General features: G+C 43.2%; 1 protein-coding gene across 1 annotated transcript in view; it reads left to right on the top strand.

Annotated features, from left to right (window-relative positions):
- The window catches only part of egfra (epidermal growth factor receptor a (erythroblastic leukemia viral (v-erb-b) oncogene homolog, avian)), a 52558-nt gene that overhangs the window by 10104 nt on the left and 20398 nt on the right, over positions 1-22056 (top strand). The window contains exons 2-10 of the mRNA XM_080726734.1: positions 15239-15390; positions 16687-16873; positions 17298-17429; positions 17565-17633; positions 18009-18127; positions 18725-18866; positions 20154-20267; positions 21303-21429; positions 21927-22000. Coding sequence (XP_080582860.1) covers positions 15239-15390; positions 16687-16873; positions 17298-17429; positions 17565-17633; positions 18009-18127; positions 18725-18866; positions 20154-20267; positions 21303-21429; positions 21927-22000 — 1116 coding nt within the window. The remainder of the gene's footprint in view (positions 1-15238; positions 15391-16686; positions 16874-17297; positions 17430-17564; positions 17634-18008; positions 18128-18724; positions 18867-20153; positions 20268-21302; positions 21430-21926; positions 22001-22056) is intronic.

Raw genomic sequence — 22056 nt, 5'->3', positions numbered from 1 at the left:
AGAAACAGAAGTGTTAGGGATTAAGTGAGGGCTGCTATTAACTTCCCTATACAGAAGGCTTTGTGAAGAAACAGCTCCAGCAGTTCTGTAACTTTATAACTTGTAGTCAGGGGCAGTATAACTGCAACACAAACTACTTGCATGCCAACATCGAGCAAACTGTTAAAAATTCAACCTTTCTGTGTTGTTGTTTTTTATGTTTTGGGTGGGGAAATTAACATAATGCAGACTTCCACCTGAAAAGCCGAGAGGAATATATAGCTGTAATGTATATAGCTGTACTAATGTCCCTAGGTTGCTTTTAAACAGGACTCCCTGTCACATCTTTGAGTAACATTAACAAGCTGGAGAGCCACGAGTAAAGCTTGGATCCACATGCTTGTGTTGTAGTGATAATGGTAGTCTGGCTACTGCATTTAGAAGAATAACAGAAAATGAAGTGAGATTGAGAACATGCAAACCTTCAGTTATTGACGTTTTCATTTCAGCAGGCTACATGGTCGTATGACTATGTATAAAAAAACTAAAAAACTAAACAGGCAGACACAATACAAATCGGTGAGCATTCAGAGCTCCTTACCCCAACTTGAATGTATAGCTTCTTCTCCATGGAAACCCAAAGTGTTTGGACAAAAGGTTCTTTATTCAGGGCTTTGTTGACTGCTTGACAGAGGCTTATCTGTCTTCCCTGACCTTAATGTGCAGCGTAGACACGACTTTAGTGACTTTGTTGTAGGGCCCTATGTCAACACTGGAGTGAAAGGCAAATGTGATGGAGGGTGGAATTCTATGTGGTATTTTTGACGTTTGCACCTGATCCTACAAGAATCCTATCAAATTTGACCAAGTAAAGAAACTAACAACAACCAAAAACACTGCTGAAAAATTGTCTTAAGAGTCTTACAAGATAAGTAATTTCATATTTGCTCAAAGGTTTGTCTTCAGAACCAGCAAGACCTGAATTAAAAGAAATGAAAAAAAGAAGAAAAAAAAGCATAGTAATAAAAGCATAGTACCGGTATGTGTTGCTGCTATGGAGGAAATAACAAGCATTCCTCCTTGTGATAAACGCCAGTTTGAATTACAGCTGGAATGATACGGTAGCTGGTAGTACACATCATGATGGGAGAGCAATGTGAAGAGAAGAAGATGTCTGCCCTGGGCCTTTTGTTTCTCTTTACAAGCTTACGGTACATCACCTCATGAAGGTAATCCATAATCCTGAACCATAATCAGTGTAAAAAATGCTTGATCCCTGTCATTTGGATGGCAGCGTTGCATATTAATATTGTGTTGACATTTTCAGTTACGGATGAATGAGCTGATCGGTGATTTGTTAACCTCCCCAAGCACTGAGACATAATACGATCTATAAACACAGTAAGCACTCTGTTGTACCTTTGCTAATTGCCTGGCACATTTCAACAACACCGGTGCTTTGCAGCACTCTAAATTAATTTCCTGGAGGGATCTTGAGCAGAGCAACTTTTATTACTGTCATGTTGTCATAATTGGATCCAGAGGCCTGTAAAAACAAGGAATCCCACATGCATCACTGGCAACATTTTAACTTCCACAAAAGAAGGGCTTGATCGTTCATCGCACGAATGCCCACGCAATCATGAGTGTCCACGGCACAAAATGCAGGATATTCCCATGCAGTGAGCAGACTTCACTGCCAAGCAGGGCAGTAAAATAGTCCATAGCCAATACACTTGCTCTGACTGTGCACACTGCATACATCCAAACTGATAGCTGAAATATACAGCTAGGTGGAGAATAGAAGTACTCTAGATTGGATAGTTGAACTAATGCCAGGAAATAGGGATTTAGGATTAGTACCTAGGTTATATCCACTGTTTCAACAACCTCTTCTTGAGCTGATTATAGAAATTTTTAATATGAACGCTTGTATTTAGGTATTATCAAGGTATTGTCTCAATACTCACGCCCAGAATATTTTCCAAAGATTAAGAATGCCCAAGCTTAATTGGATTTAAAGGCCAAAGGACATGTAAGCAGACCGCCAAATGTGATTGCTTCCCAACAGTCAAGCATGAAGTATTTGAAGTATGCATGGTGGCCATCTCAAGAAAACAAATGGCCAAACCAAAGCTCTATAACTATATTGTTCACCACCACTGTCGTTACAGTTGTGGACTCCATCCACTTGATTACTGATCTTAAATACAATTTTGAGGTATTTTCATTTTTACTTTCTTCAGTATTTATACATTTCAATACTTTTACTTCTACCCCAATACATCTCAGAGGAAAATATTGTAATTTTACTCCACTATAACATATGAAAACGTTAGTTATAGTTACTTTGTAGATTTTGTTACAGTTATAATGCTTGGTGTTGACGGCCTATAAGTCTGTGTTACACATTTTTGGCACTTATCAGTTATCTGAAAAAAAGGCAATTGAAAGTCAAACACATCCAACATTTCTAGCAGGAAACATCATTACATCTGTGGAGTGACTTATCCAAACCACAGATGCGTCCAACACAGTGGTGCCATGGGGCCGTACTGAAGCCATTCCGGACATCGTATGTATGCATCTGTTGATGGAATCATAAAACATGAACAAAAAAGGGGTTGGTTCCAAAAAGTTATTTTTGGCGAAGATAACCACATAGTTTAATTTTGAATTCATGGTATAATTGAGTGCGAGAGGAAGGAACTACGCCACATTGTCTTGTGGGGTTACTTAAGTTTGCATTTGGATGCTGAACAACTATTGTATTGGAGGGGTAACAGACCCTGTTTTTGACACTAATTGTCCACTCCTCATGTAGCCATGAGTGTAAGTGTCTGTACTACAGCGCATGTTTCACACATACTGACTCTTTGCCAGGGCTCTTGTGTTCGACCCTGTAGCTGATAGGGAGAAAGGGGCCTATGCCTCCAAGCCTGATGCCTTTGATGACTGATACAAGACAGCCAGAAACCCCTGTCCGTCCCTGTAGTGAGGGGGCGGTCTTAAAACAACCCGCGCGCCACAGTCAGCATCAGCTCAAACAACAAGCCAAAGCATTGTTTTGTTACAATGTGTGATGTCCCCTTTTCTTTTTGTCAGGAAGAGGATAACGCCCCTCATGCTAACAATAGTTGCAATATGAGCTGCGTTTTGATTATTTGAAGAAAAACGAGTTCCATTTTTTTTCTCTCTCTTCTTGTCAGGCCATATGTTGTTCACACAATTATGCCGGAGACAGAACTGTTTTGAAAATATTCTGAAGATTATAACCAAGCGCTAGTTACTCTTTGGGGCTCAAGTGCTTGGCACCCCAGTGCATTTCAGGCATTTTAGTTTGATGTGTCATCAAGCAAGTCATAACTAAATTCTTCTGAGCTTCTCTGTGCAAATTGAATTGGTCACACTATTGGCAAATACAAGACTAAATGTAACCAAATCCCCTTTCACAGCATTGTTAATTCCGAGGAGCTCGTCAGTTGTAGAAAGCTAATTCCCTGTACTCCCTCTGCCCAGGGCCCAGGCCCTCGCTCTCTTCCAGGGGAGGTGAGGTGGAACCTACTCATCAAGGCTGTGGGGCCCCAGTGATGTTAAGCCAGAGGGGTTCGGATGGTGACTAAGGACTGAGTAACAGAATGAAGTTTACCAACTAAAAACCCCAGGCCTTTGCAGAATATTCCCTTTATGGGGCCTGTCTCTTCCTAGAGTCTAAAAAAGCATAGGATATGACTAAGGCTGTTCCAGAGTTGCTGGCAGAGGACACCGCTGTTTAGACGGTCGACCCACATTGAAACGAGCCTGTCAGCAATCAATCTAAAATAAGAGCACTTAAAGGCTTTGTCAAGGAGACTCTTTCGCTTGTGTTTAAATGGCGAGAGGGTTCCAGTGACCGCGTTATCTCCGCTGTGTGTAGATGCGCCCCCGACCTGGGCCAGATCTGGGAATGCTTAAACCAACAGGGGAATCCCAAATCACAGCTGCATTGTCCTACTGGAATGATGTGTGAAATATGTGGGTTTCTTCTCTGCCTGTTGTTTTTTTCTCCCTCTCTCTTTCTTTCTATCTCTCTCTCTCTCTTTGTCTCTTTCCCCCTCTGTCACTCTGTCACTCTTATATCTCTCTCTGTCTCTCTCTCTCTCTCTCCTCTCTCAATTCTTCTTTTCCACGCTGCACGCATGGCTCTAAAAGGCCGGTGGTGAAGAACGGGGGGAAAAGCCAGTGGAGTGAGTTTGCAGTGTGTTTTGCCGCCCACTCCCTCCCTCTCCAGCCTTCCTCTCCTGCTTCCTGTGGGATAGAAGAGGAGTATGGCTTTAGCAGGGAAAAGGAGATGAGAAGAGGAGGGGGTGGTTCTTGGGTTGGACGGGGTTACAATAGGGAGAATGTCTGGATTTAAAGGAGGAAGTGGGCTGAATGTTGGAACATTTCAGGCTGGATGGTGGGTCCATTATTGGACAGTAAATGGGGTTGGGGGGGGGGGGGGGGGGGGTTGGTGCAGAGGTTGTGTGTGAGAGTTTTGGGCAACAAGAGGGGGATTGTATTTTGGCTTTTGGATCACTAATGGACTTTCCAACAGGACATGCTAGAAAATTATCCAGCTAATGATATATACCGGTATATGGCTTCAAAGACATCATTTAGGCTCTGTTGAATTTTGGTTTGAGTAGTAATATGGGCGCAGCTGTGTTTAATCAAGTGCAATGAATCATTTTGGTGCCCCATAATTGATACTAATTTTGGCTTTTCCAAAGCATCCCAACTATCATCTCGGGTGCTTTTCCTGAATATAGAGGCTACAGTACTTATTAGGAAATGAATGCATCATTGAACTGAATCTATTGTATGTTAGCCGTTCACAGGAGTAACTCAGGCGATAATCTGCCTATGGACTCAGTGACTACATGAATAGATGTTTTCACAAGCACAACGCCATCTAGTGTAAGTTCATTTAAATTTGGAATCTAATGATACACATTATATCTGAACCAGTAAGACTCCCTAATCAGGAGATAAGCCAACATCAGGTTGCATACACAAACTTTAGAAGGCAATCGTCAGGGCTGCCAACTTTCAGGAAAACCTTTATATATATATATATACCGGTATATATATATATGTTACAGTATGTTTGGGTAACTCAGGACGGTAAGAGTAAGAGCGCTTGTTTTGTCGTTCACCACACACTAATCACCACCAGATGGCGACGACAGCCCATAGACAGCCATTCACTAGTGCAGGCGCTGACGTCACTCGTTTGCGACTCTCTTTCTTTATTTACTAGCCTAGCTGGGCGGTGTTTAGCCATTAGCTTAGCCATTAGCTTAGCCATTAGCTTACTATGAGCGTTTATCGTGGGCTTGCCCAGGCCTTACGGCCTGGGCATAAATATAACGATTGCATTCACCACGGCTTCGTAACTCGCGCGGCGCTCCGCCGGCCGCGCGGCCCTGGCCCGCTCTTCGCGGCCACTCGCGCCTGCGGCGCTCGGGGGCGAAGAGCAGGACCAAGGTCCGCTGGCCTTCGCGCCGCTTGCAATGTCGTGGACAATCGAGCGGCTCCGCCTGGAGGACGTTGTTGTGGGCGACCGCTTGTTCCGCCCCGTGCGGCACCACGAGTGCTCCGTTTCTCGACCGTCCTGTTTCTCTAACAAACCGTGACATATATATATATATATATATGTGGCGGAGAGAGTCGCAGCCCCAGCCTGAAGCCTCAAAAGTCTAGTATCTGCCCTCGTTCCATAGGGATATCCTTTAAGAGTAATGGTTAAGATATTGCCACGGGAGACCCGGATTCGAAGCCGGGTGGGGAGGTTCGGATCACCTCCGTTACATTGGTGCCGTGACCCGGATCCGGGCTTCCCCTTAGGAGGAGGTCAAAGGGGGGTGAGTGTGGCGGAGAGAGTCGCAGCCCCAGCCTGAAGCCTCAAAAGTCTAGTATCTGCCCTCGTTCCACAGGGATATCCCTTTGGAGTAATGGTTAAGATATTGGACTTTCACGCGGGAGACCCGTTTTCAAATCCGGGTGGGGAGGTTCGGATCATCTGTGTTACATATATATATATATATATATATATATATATATATATATATATATATCAACAAATATTACAATAATTGTATATATATATGTATATATATATATATATATATATATATATACCGGAATATATATATATATATCAACAAATATTAAAATAATTTGTGTTATTATTATAATTTTATCGACCCTTGGAGTCACTATTACACCAACCAGGTACAGTATGTTGCACTGGGTGGGTGTTATTAATTCTCCAAATCTAACCCTCAATAATGAATGTGTAATTTTGAGTCAGAAATTTAGTTAATAGCCTACTGTGCATCATTTTGGTGATGGGTCTGTACTCTGTGGATCGTCCCCCAGAAACATTTTAAAGGAGTAGATGTTATTTCCTGTATTTTGGTGCATTCTACAGGGAGTATGATACTTTTATCAGGTTTTACTAGGATGGGAAAATTATGGATAAATGTTTACAGTCATTAAGCTGCAAGTATAAACACGTCTTTTGCTTGAAGATCTGTTCTTTTTGCACACGCATCCATCCAAAAGTCCCTCCCCATTTAAACCGCCTGCTAGTAAGCAATGGGCATTTTGGACGTGTTGAATTACTGTTGTAGATCCTCCTGTCGCCTGTCGATCGTATACTGTAGAGAATGATGTGCACAGGGAACGTGAACGCAACGTTCCTCACACCAGACGCTCACGCACACACCGCGACACATCTAATCATTACTTCAGAATCAGATACAATATTTTAAACCCTTTAATTGCTCAAATTGTGGCCGAAGTGGATGTCGGATATCTCAGTGACACTTGAGTTGACGCAGTTTTCCACTTTGTGACGGCTGGTGATATGACGGCGTGAGAAATACGATGTGTGACGTGAGAGCGTGTGAAGAGGGTCATTTGCGTGAGTCTCACGCTCATTGCGTGAGGGTTGGCAGCTCTGGCAATCATAGGCAATCAGGAGGGAATATGGGAGATGGGACAGATCCATGTTGATGACATGGCTTTAGAGATACTGTGTACCGCTTTGCGTGATTTTAGGCCAACATCTGTAGGAGCAGTGTCAGAAAATGTGTTTTGCAAAGATCGGCCTGATGGTGGCGCTAGAAGAGGGGCATGTGAGAAATGAGGGGTGGAGGTTGTGAGTTGCCATCCAAGGACAAGGAGTGTGTTTGCAAAGTTTGGCATGGATAGGGGCAACGGTGCCCGGAGATAAGACTATGGCAAAAGTGTGGCGTGGCGGACAGACAGACAGACGGACAGACAGACAGACAGACAGACGGTGGAGCTTTTCATAGTAACTTGCGACCTAACGGTCCCAATAAAGAAGGCGCTGGAGCAACTGGGATGAGAGGAGCCTTTTTATTTTAATAGCAGGGTGCAAAGCAGATCACATCTTCGTCAGGTCAGCAGTTGTTCGACAATATACATCTTATATTGTCAAACAACTGCTGAGTTCAGGAGGAATTATCTGGGATCACTGCTCAGTTATAATCACTGTATAAAATTCACAGCGAATGAAGAATTAAACTATTTGAAAGTCAGCACTCTTATTCAAAAACACATCATAAATAGTGGACCTCTGTATAGGTTATATGGAAATAATGTACAGTATAGTCCTGGGTGTCACGGTTATTAATGCAACTTGGAAGAAACGTTGAACATTGGGCGAGCGAGGGCACACATTCTTGTGTGTTTGTACGGAACATACAAGCTCGGCGCTCCCCACACTGGGCTGAGGGTAAACATTATGATGGACCCTGCTTCAGGTATCTGGAGTGTCTCACTGACTGAGAGAGAGAGAGAGAGAGAGAGAGAGAGAGAGAGAGGGAGCACTCATCAGGAGGAGAGTGTAAACATGGGCCTTTTTGGTCTTTATTTGGTCACTTTCCTAAGCTTTTAGCAGGTCAAGCCAGAGGGTATGTCTCTGCAGTCTGACACCACAGCTTGAGGCAAGAAGTAGCTTCCTTCAACATCTGGGATAGTTAGGCTCTCTCTCTCTCTCTCTCTCTCTCTCTCTCTCTTCTCTCTCTCTCTCTCATCTCTCTCTCTCTCTCTCTCTCTCTCTCTGCTATAGTTAGATGTACAGCGTTCTCCTGGCTCCTTTCCCTGGAGACAACAAACTGCTAGCATCTGGGTTAGCATCGCTGCATGCGTAGCCGTCTGTGACTGACCCCATGCAAAGACCATAACTTCCTGAGATGTCAGAGGGGCTCGTGTTGTTACATTCGCTGGGGTAGGGGAGGGGGGGGGGGGGGGGGGGCGGGGCATATCCTTTTACCCTTTGCTCACCCTTTTTCCCTTTTTAGAGGCCCCAAGATGTTTTCTCTGCGGAATTGATGCATCTCCCACGCAAAGGAAGATCGCCTCTTCCTTTGGACCAAACGTACAAAAGAGCAGGATACCAGCTCTTTGTAACTCCAAAGCATATGTGTTCCTGCACAAAGATGCTCTGTTGCGTTGCTTGCTGAACACACATCTTCTTGCGTGCAGCGGCGTATTGGCTGCGATATTATACCAAGGCATTGGCCTTGTAAAATGATCCTTTAAGGAGATGTGATCCCACGCCTCAAGCTATCGGGGAGCGCAGCAGGATGAAGGAGGTGCACAGTGAGAACCCAGGAAGTGCTTTTATTCACTGATAGTAGACTATGGAGATTTATGCAGCTCTGAAATCTCAGCCTCTGGAAACTTAAAATGCTCCCCCAAGGAGCCTAAAATGTTGTGCTGATGCCAACTAAAGCACAACTGCTACAAACATATTCCTCCCCCCCCCCTTCTCATCTAAGTTCTGTTTCAATAAACATGCAGTGAAAATGGATCTGAAATGGCCACTGTGATTATTCAAGCAGACCTAACGACGCATTTATGGTAAATCATATTTACCCGCTGTACTACCGAATTGTTACTGAAAGTACACTCTTAAGATCGGGTTATAATAGACGTTTCACTGTGTTGCTGTCGACTTAAAAAGAGAGCGATTAACAAAGGTATCAATTAGCATAGTTACGTCCCTTTAATTATGCAGAGGGTTTCCAATAATGTGATTAGCAGTCTCTTAGGAACAGTAATTGAATTTCATTGGTAGTCAAAGGCTGGAAGAGAATGTAGCGGAGCCATTTCCAACCCAAAGAAAATCATTACAAGGGTTTAGCTATAAAGTGCAATTCCTCAGCCCTAACATTGTAGGTTCTGTATTACTGAACAATCTGTATAGTGTCAGGCACAGAATGCAAACACAGAACAAAACAAACAGAAGAGCTTTTCAACTCCCCTATGAAGTTTCTCTGAATAATAAAGTGATGGTCACCGTGTTTGGGATTTTGTTTGGTTTATAGCTAGCTGATAACAGAATATAAAGCTCATTCAGATGTAAGAGTTCAGGCAAAGTTTACACCAGTTCACTGACAATCCAATGGGAGCAGAGCCTGGGTGGGCAGTGCACTGGTATGAATTATCAGATTAAAATCATACAATTCCCCGTGTTAACCAGAAATAAATAATCTTACGGTACATTCTAGGTGAAGGATGTTTGGAGTTGGATAATGAGCTAATTATCTCACGTAAAGGGCTTAGGTAGTTTTCTTTGTCAGTCCAGCATATCTCATAGCCTCAAGAAATGAAAATTTACCCACACGCCCAGGACTTCCAACGCTAGTCTGTAAGTAAACATCAAAAGAGCGATATGTGACCGCACACTGCAATGAGCTTAGATGACTAATGGCCAGGTTTATCCAGTCTTTGCTGTTTCCAGGGAATGTTCTGTACAGGTTAGCCTCACCAAGTGGGTGTCACTCGCACGCACGCACGTACGCGTGCATGCACGCACACACACACACACACACACACACACACACACACACACACACACACACACACACACACACACACACACACATGCAGATACATGCCAGGTACCTCCCTTGCTCCTGGACGTCCTATGTGACGACAATGCAGCTGCAGGAAGTGAAGCAATCAGTAATGACACTCTGTCACAATATCGCTTACATCATCATAAGACTGAGACACTCCTGTGTCTTCAGGTAGAGCAGCATGCTGCTCACGGTTTTGTGGAAGATGAGTCAAAATTGAACCAGATGCTATGGAAAAAACACGGTCGAGGTGTGGGCATTTTTTTCCATTACCTAAAAGATTCTTCCTTGGTTTTTAATACAATCTCAAGACAGATTACAACATAATAGCAACATACAATGTACAATAACTAATGCAAAGTCAAAGATACAGCACATATTTTTTCCTGATGTAGCTCATTGTCTCACTAGAGACCTTATTGTTTGAAAGATGAATATGGCATTCATTAAGCCACGGTTCTCTCCATCATATAAGTACAGTACAATGCTGGCTGCGTTTGCACTGTTGACACAGCGTAACCGCGTTTAGCCGGGCGTGCGGCTGTGAGATTTTTCTTTCTGCTGCATTTGAGATTCTGAGCAGGAAGTGGCTTTATGGCATGTGTAAAATCAGGTCACTTGGAACACCACCTGCAGTGGTCATAAAAGGGCTGATGAAATCAAAAGGTAGATACAGGAGTGTGTTTACAATGACTATACAAGGCTTTTCTTGAGTAATGGAGTGTTTTCCTGTGCCACACAAGACGCCAGGCGCCACATACCTCATGGATATTATACCTCCCATCTTTAATTTGAGTTAATTCTACTGTCACTAAGCTGTCTATGTCTGTCATAAATGCTTATCATAAAATCAGAGTGAAAAAGGTTGGTCTACTATATATAGTCGCACAGGTAGTTAATTAACTGTGAAAATAGTTATTCCTATTCTTCGCAATATTAAAGTCATATTATGTTCTCCATGTGTATTTTGGTATTACCACTTAAGCCTGATTTAAAAAAAAAAAAAGCTAAAATAGCAGATCTACTAGCTCACAGCATGTCAGAGTAAAAAGGAAAAGAAAAGGAAAAAGGGAAATTGAGAAAGGTATTCGCCTATAGCAGTGGTTCTCAACCTTTTCAGGCCGCGACCCCCAAAATAATCATATCTTAACTGGGAACCCCCCACCCTACGAGCACTAAGTGTTGAGGCATTACATTTTGTATAACACGGTTCTATTGTGAAAATAGCAGCAGCTCACAACGCCTCACAACATGTAGATCAGCTATTTTCACAATTGACCAATATTTAATTTGTCATTTTAGATGTATATTTAGAAATGTGCAGATACCTTCTATACACTTAAACTTTATGCTGGTTTGTTTACTGTTGAGTGAGAAAACGATGTTGTACATTAAGTTAATCATCTGGGGACCCCCCTGGGGGTCCCGACCCACAGGTTGAGAACCTCTGGCCTATAGTGACATGCCCAAAACAGGGACGCCTGGGTTAAAGCGGTTAAAATATCTGTACCTGTTTTGTGAGGACAACCATTTTGTTTGTGTTACATTTTCTCGGCTGTAACAATGATGGCGCTAATTACATCTTACATGCCTGCTCTAATTAAAACGGTCAGTCTGCCCCAGTCCGCCTGTGCTGCTGGGCTGCAGGGTTCATGTCAGGGTGCTCCCTCAGGGGCGAGCTAATGAGGACGAAGAATAGGAAGGGAGGGAGGGAGGAAGGGGGACAGCTGTTAGGGCCTTAATTCTCACCGATTTTATGCCCATCTCCACTGGTTTACATGAACCCGAAAACAACAAATTAGTAAACCTCACTGTGGGAACAAGGAAAATGAACCACTTACAGTAAGCCCTGTTGAAGCCTTTTTCTTTTCTTTTTTTAAATCAGTGTGAGCTTGTAGATCTGCTATTTTTGGCTAAAGTTCTCGGAATATGGACGCTGGGGTTCAAGTGGTTGATATAAAAAAAGAGAAAAAAAGTTTCTATCTCACAAAGATTTGGAGGACCCATTGTAGTAACTCTGAGGACCCCCTAGGGGTCCCGGACCCCCTGTTGAAGACCCCTGTTTTAAATGTTGGAGGAGATTTATTGACGATGATTTTCACCTACTGTGACATGCCAAAAATAGGGGCTACGAGATGAAGATTTTTATGAGTTCGTGTTTTTCGTTTTTTGACTAACTAAATTCGGTTGAGGAATGTGTTCGTATAATTGATGTTGTTGATCGTTGATCCTTTTCTGAACTCAGAAATGCTTGGTGCAGGTGCTGTAACTGCCCATGTAAAGTTAGGTGTGTCCTTTTATTATACGTAGGTACTAGAGTAGCCTGCCCTACAGTACTGTATAGCGGCATGCTGTGGGCTGTCATCATGAGCCAACATGTTGAGGAATGCAATGCATACCAACAGTCATTACAGCAATGTTTTTGTAACCATTAGCAGGAACAATGCTCTTGTCCTGAAGGTTCAAATTGAACCTTTAACCACATGAACCCTATAGTGTCCCTTTTCTGAGCGTGTCATAGCAGGCGAACATTCTGCACAAAATAACGGATCTACTTGTAGATCGTCTATTTAGAGATTTGGTGTATAGACCTCCCCTGGGGGGTGTAAAGGAAGTATATCAAGTTTAAGTTACATTGGGTGTGTGTTTGTGCACTGTGTAGGATGTGTGTATGGGTTTGTGGGTGTGTCTGTGTAGTGTGTATATCGTCGTTGTCGAGTGGAAACCTTGTACTGGTATGTCCAAGACAGTTCGTTAATAGCAGATCTACAAGCTGCTTGTAGATCGGCTGTTTGTGTGTGTGTGTGTGTGTGTGTGTGTGTGTGTGTGTGTGTGTGTGTGTGTGTGTGTGTGTGTGTGTGTGTGTGTGTGTGTGTGTGTGTGTGGATTATGAGGTTGTCCAAGTGTAAGGCAAAACAGCTTCAATCTCCTGCACTATAGGCAGTTGCTCTGTTTGGAGGGAAAGGTGCTTCATAATCCATCATTTTCACGCTGTTGGTAATATGGCAGATGGAAGAGTCGAGTGTGACCTACTGTATGTTGACCGTGAATGTGTGTTCGTGCATCTGCCAACGTGTTTGGAGCCATGCACTGACGCACATGTTATTTCCAGTATGGCATCAGAAGCGACTGATAGATATTTGGGCCCTTGTAATGTGTGTGTGTGTGTGTGTGTGTCTGTTCATGTGTAGGTGTAACTGCATGTGAGTGTGTGCGTGTGCCTACCTGCATCTGTGCCTGTGTTCGCATGCGTGTGTGTGTGTGTGTGTGTGTGTGTGTGTGTGTGTGTGTGTGTGTGTGTGTGTGTGTGTGTGTGTGTGTGTGTGTGTGCGTGCGTGCGTGCGTGCGTGCGTGTGTGTGGCAGTGCTCAACATTCTAGCTGGCTGACTGAGCAAGTCATTCACAGTACCACTGCCAGTCAGAACCTGTCTGGCCAGCTCAGGGCACCAGGAACACCACAGGAAGACGACCTGTTTTCTAAAGAAACACATTCTAGCTTTAATGGCCTGCTTTACGTCGAGAAAGAGCCTCTTATGTCCCCGGCACTTATCATTCTTATCCAAACGCTTTGTTATGTAACACCAGATAGTCTGAATATTATCAGTGTATAACTGTAGGCGTATGTAGTACGCTGTCAATAGCGTCATTGTTGTTGGCAGTAAGATGCACACAGATGTTTTTTGTTGGTGTTGGCAGTAAGATGCACACAGATGTTTTTTTTTTTTTTTTTTTTACATTTTTTGAGCTCCTGCATCTGGCTTTGTCTGGGTGCCATGGCATTGGTCCGGAGGTTCATTAGTCCTAAGGGTCATTAGTCCGAATTTGTTAAGAATACTATGCCTAACTCTAACCCTAACCCTAACCTTAACCTCAGTAACCCTAACTAAATTCGGACTAATGAACCTTCGGACTAATGAACCTTCGGACTTATGGGCAGTCCTCCTTTGTCTGTTTGTCCCGAGACTCCGAGCACCTGATTGGCTCACATCTGTCTGTTTGTACGCCCAGGCTCACAATGCCCAAGCTTCGTGGGGCGCTTAATGAAATTAATTCATAAAAAGCACCGCTCACTTCACACTGGGTGTGATATTTTTAGTGATGTCAAGCAATCGAGGTATCTTTCAGTTTCAGCAAGGCTGTAAGACTCTTATTCTGTTTCTGTTTCTGTATACTTTCTCAATAAAAATGCTGTTTCTTCTCAAGGAATGGAGCTTAGTAAAGTGAACATATAATACGGATGAATATCATGGAATCTACGACTAACACACGTCCTTTTCTCAGAAATGACTTGACTTGGAGAAGTTGGTTGTATAGTGGTTGTTTTAACTAGCCTGAATAGCAGTGGAAATATTCAGCCCTTTGCCAGTATAAATACAGCCTGCTCACATTGACTCATGAGCGAGCAACTGAAGCAAGCTCTCCAGTTCACTGCGATTCTATTCCCACTCTAGATGAAATCCAGATCAGCTATTCTCAACTGAAAGCAGGCCAAGCTATGACTACACAGACCCTTTTTTTACAAAGAACTAAAAAAAATAAACCCCCTTGTGCGCTCATTTAGCTAGTGTCTCACATAAATGAGGTAAGCTTGTGATTGGTGTCAGGCCATTGGTGAAATGTTCTTTTGGCATCAGTTCACATTCCCAAATATTTGTGATGTAATCGTGTCTTAGATCAGTGGTTCTCAAAGTAGGGTCCGGGGACCCCCCGGGATCTCTGAGTTTGTTCCAGGGGGTCCCCAGCTAAATCGGTATCAGTTTAAGATATTTTTTGGGGGCTTTTATGCCTCTATTGACAGGAAACAGGGAGGGAGATGGGGAGTGACAAGCAGCAAATCTGGTTGGGCTCGGGAATCGAACCAGCGACCCGCTGCAGGCTACACAAAGCCTGTGTGGTATGCGCCTGGACCAGTAGGCCAGCGGGTGCCCCAAATCAGTAACAGTTTAATCACTTCAATTCTTCTTTATACTTTGGCTATTTGAAAATAACCAATCTACAAGCTCACAACGTGCTGTGATGTTCATTGGCTTTCTTTAAAACAGCCCTGAAAATACACCCCTCAGACAAGCGACCCCCCTTTTCTACATAAAATGTTTTATATTTGTGATGATATAGGTTTGTTTGTGTTATTTTTTATATGTTGATGAATTGAATACCAAGGAGCCCAATGGAAACAAGACTGCAAAGACCTTTTGGGTGTTATCCTTAGAAGTGTTTGACTGTACATGAAAATGATTGAAGACAAAATGGTCGAGATGAATGCATTTAATTTCGAATTAAAAGTCATCAACCTTCTAAGTTCTCACCGATGATGACGACTTGCCTTCTTCTGTGCCCTACAGTGTGTCAAGGCATCACCAACAAGTTCAATCTGCTGAGCACCAAAGACGACCACTACCTGAACATGGTGAAGACCTACAGCAACTGCACCGTGGTCCTGGAGAACCTGGAGGTCACCCACATGGAGGACTACCACGACCTGTCCTTCCTCAGGGTAAGAGAGCCTGGACTCAATCACTGCGGAAAGCATTACTGCACGCTGGGGTGTCGCACCAAATTCTGGGCCCTGGGTACAAGGATTCACTGCGGGCCCCCCATGAATGTTCTTCATAGGGGGAGGGGGTTGTGCTTTAACTATTGAAAAATAGCAGATTATACAAGCTTACAGCGCAGCATTTTTGCCATGAATATTTCAAATCCTTCTAAGGTTTTTTGAAAAACCTGTTTCTGTCAGTGGTGCTCAAACTTTCTCATGTGAAGGACCCCCAAAATGATATGTATTTGGCCACGGACCCCCATCTCAAAATATTTTGTTTCAGGGACCCACCCCCAGAAGCAAAATGTGAGTTACAAATGTTCGCTTAAAAAGATTTGCACACATTTTCACGACTTTTTAAAAATAGCAGATCTATAAGCTTGAGTGCTGCGCTGTGAGCTTGTATATCTGCTATTTTTCAATAGTTAAAGTATAAAATAATTAAGGCCCCTCTACCTTGGGGCCTAGTAACTCAGTCCCACTCCCCCCCCCCCCCTTGTGACGCCCCTGACTGCACAGCAGACGTGCTCATCCCACAGCTGGTAAAAAGATCAAACTCTCCTGCTTTAGCAAACCACGCTTGGTGGTCTGAAGTCTGTGGTACTTGTAGGACACGCAGCTCTCGCTGCTTCAGTTCAGAAGATTAAAGGCAGAGGTTTTTTATATCGCTCTGGTTGGAACCTTGTTTGAACTCTGTCTGTAAGCACACGACTTGTGAATAATGGTTATTGTATCGTTATAAAATGTCAGGACATGGACACATGGGCAAGGGTGCCTAAAATAATACACTCGTAGAAATGGTTATGTAATCTAGTCTTAATCTAACCCTTAGAGTTCTATTTTTATGCTGATGATTTTGCAGTGTACCTAACTAGTTTTATAAATCTAACTCAAAATCAAGTCTGCTAAGGCAGCACAATTGTGTCTTGAAATAAAACAAATTAAATATTTATTTAATTTTGTGACCAAAATCTACAGTTAAATTGGTGATGAAAATTATGACAAAATTGACCAGAGTAATGTTGGGTTACTTTGTGTTAAATCCTAATGATTTATGTAAGCAGTAATTGTACAGTAATACGCATTGCTATTATTTTTTTTCTCATGACATTTGACTTGGTAAGAATCCATGCATTAATTGATCAAGAACATACATACATTATGGCAGCATAACATGATGAAAAACATAAATTAATTACAAGCACGTCAAAGTGACGTTAGTCCAATTGTTTATGATCATTTCTCTGTCTGCAGTCAATTCAGGAAGTTGGCGGTTATGTACTCATTGCCCTCAACACGGCTCCTAGGATCCCCCTGGACAACCTTCGTATCATCCGAGGCCATTCCCTGTACGACGGAGGCTTTGCCTTGGCCGTCATGTTCAACTACAATAAATCCATCGACCAAGGCGTGATTGAGCTGCCGCTGAACAGCCTGACAGGTCAGATCTCTCTGCACTCAACATCTCAATTTCTCTTCAGATCATCTGTAAGGCGTAATTCAGACTGGAGAGTTTTGTCACAAGGGGTGCTCTGATGCTTAATTTATGCTCCGTCGCACAACGATGTCACAAAAAAAGCATTGTGTCCGTGGTGCCTTGTAGATCGGCTATTTCCGCTGTGGGACGCTACAGAAATTGGAAATCACTCTAATCTTTGGTCTGAACTAGGCTTAAGCCAGTAGATGAAAGAGATGAAATTCTCTTGACACTAATTACTGTGTTGTGTGGAACAGTAGGCTTTATCTATATCATTGAAAAAGAACCAAACAGATGGGCTACAGCCTGCAGGTCCCTACAGGTGTGTGTTCTAATGTTATTTCCTTTCAAAGTGGCCTCATAGTGGCATTTGACTTCTCTTTTTCAGAAATTCTCAAAGGAGGAGTAAAGTTCTCAGGCAACCGGCTGTGCAACGTTGAGACAATACAGTGGTACGATATTGTGAACGGAGACAGTAAGCCGAACATGATGCTGCCGCAGGCTAGCGCCAACCCTCTATGTAAGGAGTTTAATCTGACTCACAACATGATAACAAAGCAATAACTCTTAAATACGATTTCAGTGTATTTATTGATAGATGTATGCGATGCCGGGTTTGAGGAGACGTTCTTTCATCAACTTTCTTTTGACGCAGGTCAACGATGTGACTCCAGCTGCTTTAACGGCTCATGTTGGGCACCAGGACCTCAGAACTGCCAGACGTGTGAGTTAATAAGCTTCATTTATTCCTTCCTCTCTGTTTGTTTGTTCTTCGTCTGAGCAACTGATCAGAAATCGACACAAATGTGACCATATTCCCACGTTAATTGTAAAAGTTACATTAAAGAATAAGATTAAATAATATGCATGAATTAGTCGCTTTGGATTAAAAGCGTCTGCTAAATGCCTAAACTGTAAACTGTAAACTGTAATTACAAAGGTATAAATACACAAGGCACACACATGTTGCTGTCCTATTATCTTGATCCATCAAATATCATCTTGTATGATGTAATAGCAAAACGGCCACCGCACGAATATGGCCAAGCCATTTGCCTGTCATTGGTTTCCATTGAAAGAGGTGTTTCTGTGTCTACAGTGACAAAGCTCAACTGTGCGCAGCAATGCTCCAAGAGGTGCAAGGGCCCCTCACCCAGCGACTGCTGCAACGAGCACTGTGCTGCCGGCTGTACAGGACCCAGACCCACCGACTGTCTGGTGAGAAAGCAATGCCCCCGGACGAGGTCAGGGGTCATGATGTTCTAGGGGGAGGCGGGGAGAAGGAGGAGGGGAGGAGGAGGGGGAATAAGGGAGAGGAAAGAAACCAAAAACCACACTCATTTGTTAGCAAACACAAACACACGTTGGCATGATGGCATCCCATCTTTTTCCATTGCGTATTTTATGAGAAGCCTTGCACGCTGTGTTCTGATCAAAAGCACATTGTGTGTTGGTCCGAGCTACGAAGCCATTGTACCTCCTTTTACCAACTTAGCTGGTTTTAAGACTGAATCATCTCACGTTGTTGTGAGGAAGCAGTGACATTGTGACATTTCCTACGATGCACTCTTGTGTTCCGAGATGTCGCTCTTAAAGAGCCTGGACAATTTACATCGACCTAGAAAGTTCGAAAGTAGTCTATCTACTGTGATCTAATAATCTATATTCAATATCTTGTAAAGTCTCTGCATCGCCTCTTTCTGCTGCTAGACTGCTAGATCTAAGGCCATGATAGATGAAGGAATGCAGTGTTATCATTAGCGTGGGGCTCTGTTATGGTCCCAGTGTACTGGATGGCTCTTGTTTGTGCTGCAGGCCTGCCGGGACTTCCAGGATGACGGCACCTGCAAAGACTCCTGCCCTGGCCTCATGCGCTATGACCCCAACCTGCACCAGCTGGTGCCCAACCCCTATGGGAAGTACAACTTCGGGGCCACCTGTGTCAAGAGCTGCCCACGTAAGACCAACACACACAGGGGCGTCATAAGGGGGGGGGAAAGTGGGACGGAGTTACCAGGCCCAAGATGGAGGGGCTTGATTATTTTATACTTTAGCTATTGAAAAATAGCAGATATACAAGCTCACAGCGCGGCACCGAGTGCCACGCTGCAACCTTTTAGATCTGCTATTTCTGAAAAGTTGTGCAAATCTTTTATTGTATTTTAATGTATTTTTTAAGCGAATATTTGTAACTCAAATTTTGCTTCTTGGGGGGGGGGGGGTCCCTGGAACTAAATATTTTTAGATGGGGTCCGTGGCCAAATACATATCATTTTGGGGGTCCTTCACGCGAAACAAGTTTGAGAACCACTGACATAGAAACTGTTTTTTCAAAAAACCTTAAAAGAGTTTGAAATTTTCACGATTTAAAAAAAATAGCAGATCTACAAGCTCGCAGCACGGCACTTGGTGCCGCGCTGTGAGCTTGTATATATAATGATATATATATAATATAGTGAGCACAAAATATAAATAACGTGTAATAATGCGTTCCCAGTCTAAATGGGTTAAACCCCATCCCCCTATGAAGAACATTCATGGGGGGCCCGCAGTGAATCCTTGTACCCAGGGTCCAGAATTTGGTGCGACACCCCTGAACACACATCAGAGACACCGATTGACAATTTCAAGTTCACATTATGTGAACTTGAAATTGTGACGATGCAGTGGTTAACATTTGATGTTATGTTATTTTATTTTATCCTGGGCCCTTACCAGGAAACAACTCTGCTTATAGCTATATTGATGTGTTTATTACCACACATAAAGGCAATGCGCTGGTGCTGTTGTCTTGACAGCCGAGAGAAATGAAAGGATGCCAGGAGGTTTCACCCACCCAATATGGAACCTATCATGCATGAATATGGGCTCTTTCACATTGTGGAATGCTGAACAAGTGCCCAGGTTGTCCCTCGGGGCTGTTAGACATTCAGTCGCGGCAATCCTTCTTAGTTTAATTATAAACTGGATAAACAAGGAAAAGAAAATGATTGAGTTTTGTGGCGTGTTAATGCAACAACCGTCCCCTTTCAATTTAACTCGGCCAGTCCGACCGCAGCACAGTTTCGTTCAGTGTTATATTACCTGCCATATAACATCGCCGCAATATAACGCTTACAATTGGATTGATTGTGTCCTTCCTGCATGTACTGCAACTCAGATGTTTAGAAATGCAGATAAAATTTATGTGCTCAAGCATTTAAAGTAAACAGCTTGTAATTTATGATTTTATGATTCCTCCCAGACAACTACGTGGTGACGGACCATGCCTGCGTGCGCACATGCAGCGGCAACACCTTCGAGGTGGACGAGGGAGGCATCAGGAAGTGTACAAAGTGTGACGGACTGTGCCCAAAAGGTAGGGGTCACCATTAAGCCTGAGTTACACTTATACCGGAAATGGACGATCTTCAAGCTCACAACGAGTCGTGCTGTTGATCTGCTATTTTCGGTGTGCGACACACTGAAGTCACTACTAGGTAAAAAAGGAATTCAAGCCACTTCTTAGAACAGCAATAAAGCTGCAATCTGTAAGATACAGCAGTGGTTCTCAACCTTTTCAGGCCTCAACCCCCAAAATAATCATATTTTAACTGGGGACCCCCCACCATGACGAGCACTAAGAGTTGAGGCATTACATTTGTATAACACAGCTCTATTGTTGCGAGGCGTTGTGAGCATGTAGATCGTCTATTTTCACAATTTCTGCCTCTAATGTTGGACAATTTGGCCAATGTTTAATTTTAGATTTTAGAGGTATTAAAAAAGTCCTTAAAAAGTCCTAGAAATGTGCAGATACCCTCTATACACTTAAACTTTATGTTGGTTTGTTTTCTGTTGAGTGAGAAAACAACCTTGCACATTAAGTTAATCAAAGGGACAAAATAATCTAGGGACCGCCCTGGGGGTCCTGACCCACAGGTTGAGAACCACTGAGATACAGTATATGTCCTACCTGGGATTTGAACCCGGGTCTGAAATGTCTACTGCTGAGGTAAGATGGGATGTCCGCATCACAGGCTAAAGACCACAGTATAGACCACAGTACTATGCATAGGATAACATCAATAACAAAGGGAAAAAAGAAAAGAAAGATAAATAGAAGATATTTACAGTAGAAAAAGAGAGGTAGTAAGGGCTTAGTTTATTACAAGTTTCGAGTGGCATCCGTCTGTAGGTGACTTTTCAGACCGATTTTGAAGGAAGTTAGGGATGTAACTCCTTCAAGGCTAGCAGTAGGGCGTTCCATACATACTTGTTATTTGTTTCTGCACCTGTACTTTAACCAAGCATCCGGAGCTTGGCTTGGCTCAGCTTCATGAGGTCAAAGACATGAGACATGTTCCTTGTGTTGATGATATCCATTTTGTTTGTGCTGTTGTTTGGGTTCCAGTTTGCAATGGGCTTGGAATGGGAAAACTGATTCACTCGCTGTCCATCAATGCCTCCAACATTGAGTCTTTTAGAAACTGCACCATCATCAACGGGAACATCGCATTCATCTCTACATCTTTTGCTGGGTGAGTGGCAGTAAGCTTAACAGCAAGGGTCTTCAACAGGGGTTCCAGGACCCCTAGGGGGTCCTCAGAATTACTATGGGGGTCCTCCAAATCATAGAAACGTTTTTCTCCACTTGAACCCTAGTGTCCTTATTCTGAGAACTTTAGCCAAAAATAGCCGATCTACAAGCTTGTGAGCTTGTGGGCTTGTTGGATATGCGCTGTATTTAGCCTGAATAAATGTACCACATTTTAGAAAAGGTCCCTATATCTGCTAAACCAGAGAGTTTTATCTCCTCTCTGCCAGCCCTCTACTACCCAACAGTCGAAAGCTTGTCGAAAAGACGGTTCTTGGTTCCTTACAACTTCCGACCCGACTAGAAAGTTTACACACCGCCCATTCAACAGCAGATTCTCGACAACAGACGCTTTCCAACGCTCACCGTTCAATGCGGTGCGGTGGAGAACTAAGACTCACTAGATGTCAATATTATGTCATAAACTCTTTTTATTTACAGGGATTCATTTACGAACACACCAAAGATGGACCCTGCCCAGTTGGATGTGTTTAAGACCGTTAAAGAAATTACAGGTAAGCACAATTGAATTCCTGAACGTTTCTACTTGACTGAATTGTTTTCAAGAATT

The sequence above is a fragment of the Nannobrachium achirus genome (assembly GCF_963921795.1).
Source record: "Nannobrachium achirus genome assembly, chromosome: 5".
Lineage (NCBI taxonomy): Eukaryota > Metazoa > Chordata > Actinopteri > Myctophiformes > Myctophidae > Nannobrachium > Nannobrachium achirus.
The sequence above is the reverse complement of the archived record's forward strand: the minus strand, read 5'-3'. Positions and strand labels throughout refer to the sequence as shown.